The 7,319-nt window shown below is 58.0% G+C and overlaps 1 protein-coding gene across 4 annotated transcripts; it reads right to left on the reverse strand.

The window, feature by feature from the left end:
* Positions 1–676: 676 nt before the first annotated feature.
* Positions 677–2,325, reverse strand: LOC100282670 (uncharacterized). Of its 4 annotated transcripts, none has more exons than NM_001412161.1 (4): positions 1,871–2,313; positions 1,596–1,780; positions 1,299–1,407; positions 677–1,185 (listed from the first exon to the last, which is right to left on the reverse strand). In NM_001412161.1, the coding sequence occupies exons 1-4, from the start codon at positions 2,107–2,109 to the stop codon at positions 1,143–1,145; spliced, it is 576 nt and encodes a 191-aa protein (NP_001399090.1). In that variant the 5' UTR covers positions 2,110–2,313; the 3' UTR covers positions 677–1,142. The 4 variants fall into 4 exon arrangements, with proteins under 4 accessions (NP_001399090.1, NP_001149050.2, NP_001399089.1 ...); NM_001155578.2 differs by having other exon boundaries at positions 1,596–1,789; NM_001412160.1 differs by having other exon boundaries at positions 1,299–1,416; positions 1,596–1,789.
* Positions 2,326–7,319: the final 4,994 nt, after the last annotated feature.

The raw sequence follows: 7,319 nt of genomic DNA on the forward strand, positions 1-7,319 counted from the left end.
GTAATCACGTTTGCATGAGGTATCTATTCCCTTTAATTCCGCGCAATCCCCTTACCATTCAAACAACCGCGTCACGGCGCCGTCTGACCTGCATGCCGCCTCTCAGCCCCACATTAAAACACAGGTGCGCCTGTTCTATCGACCATACCTCGGGAACCGACCTGGACTTCCTTTAATATCCGAAATCCAGGGCTCCCGTTATACCTGCCATATATATATATATATATATATATATATATATATATATATATATATATATATATATATATATATATATATATATATATTTCTAGCTAAGCACTCGTGTGTCGCTACGGTTTATATATATTATCCGTAGATTAGTAGTGATGTATGATTTTGTTAGGTATACCACACCTCTTTCTGCATGAGGAGAGTTAGTACACTTTCCCACTATGCATGCGAAAGCTAGGGTAAAACTAGGAAACACTACATTTATATCCTATAATGACATTTACATTCAGAACCACATCTAATACCACAACAACGGAGGAGTGTGTTGTTGCAATAAAAATAAGCAATTGAAAGAGTTAAGCCTCTTGTAAAACTAGCAGTCGATAAACTCGCTGGTATAATATATATCTTATACAGAGTGAAAAGTCAAACCAAAATACTAGTCACACCAGAGGCGAAGACAGAAAATGGATCCACAAGGTCAGCTCCATGAATTATTGAAATCAAATATATTGATGAACAGTGTTAAATAGTATTTTACACTGGATTTGATAAATTCCATCGGGTCCGGTGACCCCTGTGCCTTAAGGCAGCTTCGCCCCTGAGTCACACACGTATACGGTATATGAATTACCATGCAAGCTCAGGAAACCAAAAGTAACTTGAGATAGTAAGTATGCTTAGATCACCTAGGCTGCCGCGACACTGACGCCAGCGATACCGTACGACACAAAGACGAACCAAATGTGATGACAGCAGCTAATCAGTGCTTTCGTCATGCTCTGAAAGCTGAAGCACCCCATAAAGCTAGCTTACTATAGGACAGTACGTACTGCTACGGGCACACAGGACAGAAACAACGTTATTACGCAGATGACGCCCAGGAGTACTACACTGCTCCGATCCTGGTGAGACGGACCACACGACGTCTCTGAGGCGCCGACCGTCGGCTACGCAAGTATCTTGAGCCGCTTCACTGACTTGACAAAGACCCTGCAAGGAAATCAACGTCGTTTTTAAGTTCGCTGAATAATTAATTGGATTATATTGTTGCCGTCACCATCGATACAGTCATACAGACGACAGTAGTAGTGACTGATACGTACTCCCACGGCACATCATCTCCGACGAGCAACCAGTCCCCTTCGCCGTCCTCGTAGGTGACTACATAAGGATGGCGACGGCGGCGCTCGTGCGAGACCACCACCTCGTCTTCTGCATGATCTGCCAGAGGTTACAGGAATAGTATATGCGACCAAGTTAAGTGCCGGGAGCAGAACGGGAAGCAAGGGCACGTGTCGGGACCAGAACGATGGCGGCAGATGATTATCAGTGAAAGAAAGGCATCGTCCGCAGCACCGCCGGTCGCCGGCCGGCTCGCCGCGGCCCGGGAACGTACGCACCTTGTTGGTTACCCGAAGGGAACATGCTCTCGAGCGTGCGGAGCAGCTCCTGGTACGAGCCGTGGATGGACACGTCCACCTTCCGCCCGATGGGCACCCCTTCCAGCTTCACCTTCACGTACCCGCCGCCGCAGCTACGCCTACGCGCGCACTTCACCGGCGGCCACCCCACCAGCCTCTTCTTCCTGGGTACACTACACACACCACGGATCGGATTTGGGTATAATAAGACCCTCCCTGTACGCACGTGGTCGGTATTTTTAACCACAACTCACTTGTTGCTTTGCTGTTCATGGTCGACGACGCCGTCGCGGTCGCGGTCGCCGCCGCCTCCGTCGCCATCCTCGCAGACGAAGAGCGGAAGCGTGGCCGCCTTGGCGGCCCCGAACGCGTCGCCGAGAACCCTCTTGTTCCCGCACGAGCCAGCCGAGCTGCTGAGGAGACCGACGAACTCGGCGGCGGCAGCCAGCGGCTGATGCGGGTTCGGCGGCGCGAGCCCGAGCTCCAGCTCCATCCGATCACTTTCCCTTGATCAGCCCCGCGCGCACTGCGGTCATGTGCGTGGTCACGGCGCAGCTAGCTAGCTGACACACCCACTTCGATCGTCCCACAGCAGCTAGTGTGAGACAGACTGGAAGGCACGCGAGCGGAGACCTGGGAGCGCACGGCAAATAAGTTCCTGCATGCTACGCTCGACCATGAGCTACCCGTGAGTGACGCGATCGATCGATCGATAACGATGGGTATATATATCCGGGCGGCGCAGCGCAGTCGGCCGTGGGGGCAGATGAGATTTCGGGATGAATAAACAAAGGGCCGACAGGGTGTCGGGTGTCCAGGGGACTCAGCAGCGCGGGCCGCCTCGTTGCCGAGCGCGGACCGACACGGGCACGGCCGGGACGGGGTTTCGTGAGTGGGTTGGGGGTGGTTGTGCCGTTCCGCGACACGGCATGGCTGGTGAGCGGCTGCAGAGGGATGGTGCCGTGGACGTGGAGAGTGGGCACGGGGCACCACCTCGTTTGATTTGCCGATCCAGCGCGGTTTTTCGGTGAGAGGTTGGGGTAGTGCCCTTCGTGCACGCAGCACGCCCGTGGGGCCAGCGAGCCTGAAATAAAGGCGGCCCCTGGTCCCTGCCTGCCTGCCTGTTGTACCTCGTAAGGTTCATTATGTCGAGTACTGAGAGCGATTCTCATCATGCACCGCTCCTACTTTGGATTTATGATTGTGCACGTTAATCCTTCGTTATCACGGGTGTTCGTCATGCCCACGTACATAGACGGATTAACCGTACCGATATATAGGTTCAATCTTCAAACGACTATATTGTCTTATGTTGTAGCCACACATCGCGTATATAGTCGTACAAAGCACTGTTTTCCATTGTAGACTATGTTGTTTATAGAGTGAAATTCGAAATAGAACAATGTAGAATAGGTAAAGTTGTTGGAGAAAACATTACAATGTCGTTGGTGTTAGAAATTTAGTCATTTTTAGTTTTAATTTAATTTAGAAAAATATTGTGATATATGTGATGATATGTATGTGCATGTATGTATAACTACTCGTATAATCAGTAAACAACAATAAAAATATGCACAAATAAGAAGAACAGAATGTACCCTACGGAGTAACCGATGCTTAAGGCATTAGTGACTCTATTCACACGAGACATCTCGTGTATATGTTCGATGTAGCCGTACAAAGTCGATGCAGAAAGATGTACGCCATGCAGTCACTCGAACGGTAGTCTGAATAAGAACAGCAGCACGCGTCGCCTGGGGAGGATGATGAAGAACATGATGTAGACAAAGCAGCGATGGGTCGAACAGATCACGCGAGCAGTCGCAAATACACTCTCAAAAATCTGATCGCCCGCACATTCGTTCAAGTGTATCTCTACGGATGGGCAATTTCGGAGGCGCGTGACTGGAAGAGTCCTCCCTCTCCATTTGTCGGGGACCATAATTAGGGGTACCCTCAAGGCTCCTAATTCTCAGCTGGTAACCCCCATCAGCACAAAGCTGCAAAGGCCTGATGGGTGCGACTAAGCCAGGGATCGGTCCATTCGAGGGACTCGATCACGCCTCGCCCGAGCCCAGCCTCGGGCAAGGGCAGCCGACCCCGGAGGATCTTCGTCTCGCCCGAGGCCCCCCTCCAGCGACGAACAAACTCCCGGCTCGCCCGAGGCCCAGTCTTCGCCAAGAAGCAACCCTGGCCAAATCGCCACGCCAACCGACCAAATCGCAGGGGCATTTAATGCAAAGGCGGCCTGACACCTTTATCCTGACGCACGTCCTCCAGTCGACAGAGCCGAAGTGGCCGCAGTCACTTCGCCGCTCCACTGACCGGTCTGATAGAAGGACAGCGCCGCCTGCGCCGCTCCGACTGCTGTGCCACTCGACAGAGTGAGGCTGACAGGCAGTCAGGCCCGGCCTCAGGCACCATAGGAAACTCCGCTCCGCCCGACCCAGGGCTCGGACTCGGGCTCAGCCCCGGAAGACGGCGAACTCCGCTCACCCCGACCCAGGGCTCGGACTTGGGCTCAGCCCCGGAAGACGGCGAACTCCGATCCGCCCGACCCTAGGGCTCGGACTTGGGCTCAGCCCCGGAAGACGGCGAACTCCGATCCGCCTGACCCCAGGGCTCGGACTTGGGCTCAGCCCCGGAAGACGGCGAACTCCGCTCCGCCCGACCCAGGGCTCGGACTTGGGCTCAGCCCCGGAAGACGGCGAACTCCGCTCCGCCCGACCCCAGGGCTCGGACTTGGGCTCAGCCCCGGAAGACGGCGAACTCCGGTCCGCCCGACCCCAGGGCTCGGACTCGGGCTCAGCCCCGGAAGACGACGAACTCCGCTTCACCCGACCCTAGGGCTCGGACTCAGCCCTGGCTTCAGCCGTCTGTCTCCGCCTCGCCCGACCCAGGGGCTCGGACTCGACCTCGGCCACGGAAGACAGACTCGACCTCGACCTTGGAGGAGCCTCCACATCGCCCAACCTAGGGCGCGGACCGACCACGTCAACAGGAGGCGCCATCATTACCCTACCCCAAGCTGACTCAGGCTACGGGGAACAAGACCGGCGTCCCATCTGGCTCGCTCCGCCAGACAAGTAATGATGGCACCCCGCACGCTCTATGACGACGGCGGCTCTCAGCCCCCCTTACGGAAGCAAGAGGATGTCAGCAAGGACTCGACAGCCCCGACAGCTGTCCTTCCGCCAGGCTCCAGCGCTCCTCCGACGGCCACGACACCACACGAACCGGGTGCCAAAACCTCTCCGGCTGCCACGATGGCATGTACTTAGGGCGCTAGCTCTCCCCCGCTAGACACGTTAGCACTCTGCTACACCCCCCTTTGTACACCTGGATCCTCTCCTTACGCCTATAAAAGGAAGGACCAGGGCCCTCTTACAGAGGGTTGGCCGCGCGGGGAGGAGGACGGGACAGGCGCTCGCGTGAGGCCGCTCGCTCCCCCTCCCGCGTGGACGCTTGTAACCCCCTACTGCAAGCGCACCCGACCTGGGCGCGGGACAAACACGAAGGCTGAGGGATTTCCACCTCTCTCTCTCGCTCCGGCTGCCTTTTTTCCCCCTTCGCGCTCTGTCTCGCGCCGACCCATCTGGGCTGGGGCACGCGGCGACATTTCACTCGTCGGCCCAGGGACCCCCCGGTCTCGAAACGCCGACAGTTGGCGCGCCAGGTAGGGGCCTGCTGCGTGTTGACGAACAGCTTCCCGTCAAGCTCCAGATGGGCAGTCTCCAGCAACCTTTCCAGCCCGGGACGGTGCTCCATTTCGGGAGTCTTGAGTTCATGTCCCTCGACGGCAGCTATGACATGGTACTCCTTCCCCCGCCATGCGACAGCGACAATGGCGGCCGACAGCCCGCCAGCCGGCGGCGGAATCGACGACGTCTTCCCCACGTGGTGGAAGAACAACATTCGAGCTCACCCCGCCCTCTCCCCCGCCGACGGAGGAGGAGGCGGGGCAACCAAGGCCAAGCAGGAGGCGGCACCTCGTCGGCTGTCGAGCGAGTCGACGGCGCCGGCGCCCCAACGGGGGGCACGTCGGGCATCGACCTCGCGTTTGAGACGAAGACGAGCGTCGTCTCTCCGCAACACGCCAATTCCAAGCAAACAGACGACGCCAGCACGCTCGCGAAAGGCTTGCTGGGCGTCACCCTCGTACCTGAGACGACGGTGCAGTCAGTCCCTGACGTGACTTCCTCACCGCCCGTCGACCAAGAGGTACCGACCGATTCCCATCTCAAGCCCCTTGGATTCAGCCTCGACCCACCAAGCAGCTTCGCTTTGGTGGACGCTCTCGTAGAGGCGAGTTCGAACCCTCTGGGGTATCGTATGCGGTCACCCTGGGACCAGCTGACGGACGTCTCGACCTACGGGCCCTCGGGGTCCGAGGAAGATGACGAGCTCGACTTATGTTGGGATTTCTCCGGACTTGGTAACCCCAGTGCCATGCGGGACTTCATGACCGCAGGCAGGAATGGGCGGGCCAACCTCCGGCCGGAGAAATGCGTCATCTACCCCAGGGTATCCAGCACCGCATCGCCGACGACGTCAGGGCAAGGCCGCCACCCGCTTCCAGTGGAGTCGGCCAGAACCTGGCTGCAGCAGCAATGCTTCTCCGCGCGATGCCAGAGCCATCAACCACCGAGGGGCGGCGAATCCAGGGAGAGCTCAAGAATCTCCTGGAGGGCGCTGCGCTCCGACGGGCCGAATGCTCCGCCTCCCGAAGGCAGGGGTACCCCTCGGAACATCGCGCCGCGACTTCCCGATTCATGCGGGAAGCCTCGGTCCACACCGGGCGCACGCGCAACACAGCGCCTGCGGCCCCGGGTCGCCTCGGCAACGAGCACCATCACCATGACCGTCGGGCCCACCTCGACGAGAGGGTGCGCCGAGGCTACCACCCCAGGTGTGGGGGACGCTACGACAGCTGGGAGGATCAGAGTCCCTCGCCCGAACCACCCGGTCCGCAGGCTTTCAGCCGCGCCATACGACGGGCGCCGTTCCCGACCTGGTTCCGACCCCCGACTACTATCACAAAGTACTCGGGGGAGACGAGACCGGAACTGTGGCTCGCGGACTACCGGCTGGCCTGCCAACTGGGTGGGACGGACGATGACAACCTCATCATCCGCAACCTCCCCTTGTTCCTCTCCGACACCGCTCGCGCCTGGTTGGAGCACCTGCCTCCGGGGCAGATCTCTAACTGGGACGACCTGGTCCAAGCCTTCGTCGGCAATTTCCAGGGCACGTACGTGCGCCCTGGGAACTCCTGGGACCTCCGAAGCTGTCGGCAGCAGTCGGGAGAGTCTCTCTGGGACTACATCCGGCGATTCTCGAAGCAGCGCGCCGAGCTGCCCAACATCACCGATTCGGATGTCATCGGCGCGTTCCTCGCCGGCACCACCTGCCACGACCTGGTCAGCAAGCTGAGTCGAAAGACCCCTGTTGGGGCGAAGGCAGAGACGCCACCCTTCGCTCGAGGCCTTCGCTGATAACCGCTGGTCAGACAGAGACAGAACAGGCAGGGACACCCTTCGCTCCATTCGGCACCAGACGAATACCGGCGACGAAGTCATCCCGCAGCGCGGCCTCGTTCAGCTCTGAGGCCCACGCGTGATCTGGCCCATTGTAACGGGCCCTGCGTGGCCGCCTTTGTGTTACGGGCCTAATCTGTAAAGGCATGCTTGTAATTACAGCTTG

Source organism: Zea mays, chromosome 6 (assembly GCF_902167145.1).
Source record: "Zea mays cultivar B73 chromosome 6, Zm-B73-REFERENCE-NAM-5.0, whole genome shotgun sequence".
In the NCBI taxonomy this organism is placed as follows: domain Eukaryota; kingdom Viridiplantae; phylum Streptophyta; class Magnoliopsida; order Poales; family Poaceae; genus Zea; species Zea mays.

Excerpts from the sequence above, each read along its gene's own strand:
- LOC100282670 (NM_001412160.1), bottom strand. The coding sequence starts at position 2,109 with ATGGAGCTGGAGCTCGGGCTCGCGCCGCCGAACCCGCATCAGCCGCTG. Across the intron at positions 1,790-1,870 it reads CATGAACAGCAAAGCAACAA|TGTACCCAGGAAGAAGAGGC; the intron begins GTGAGTTGTGGT and ends TGGTGTGTGTAG. Across the intron at positions 1,417-1,595 it reads CCCTTCGGGTAACCAACAAG|ATCATGCAGAAGACGAGGTG; the intron begins GTGCGTACGTTC and ends AACCTCTGGCAG.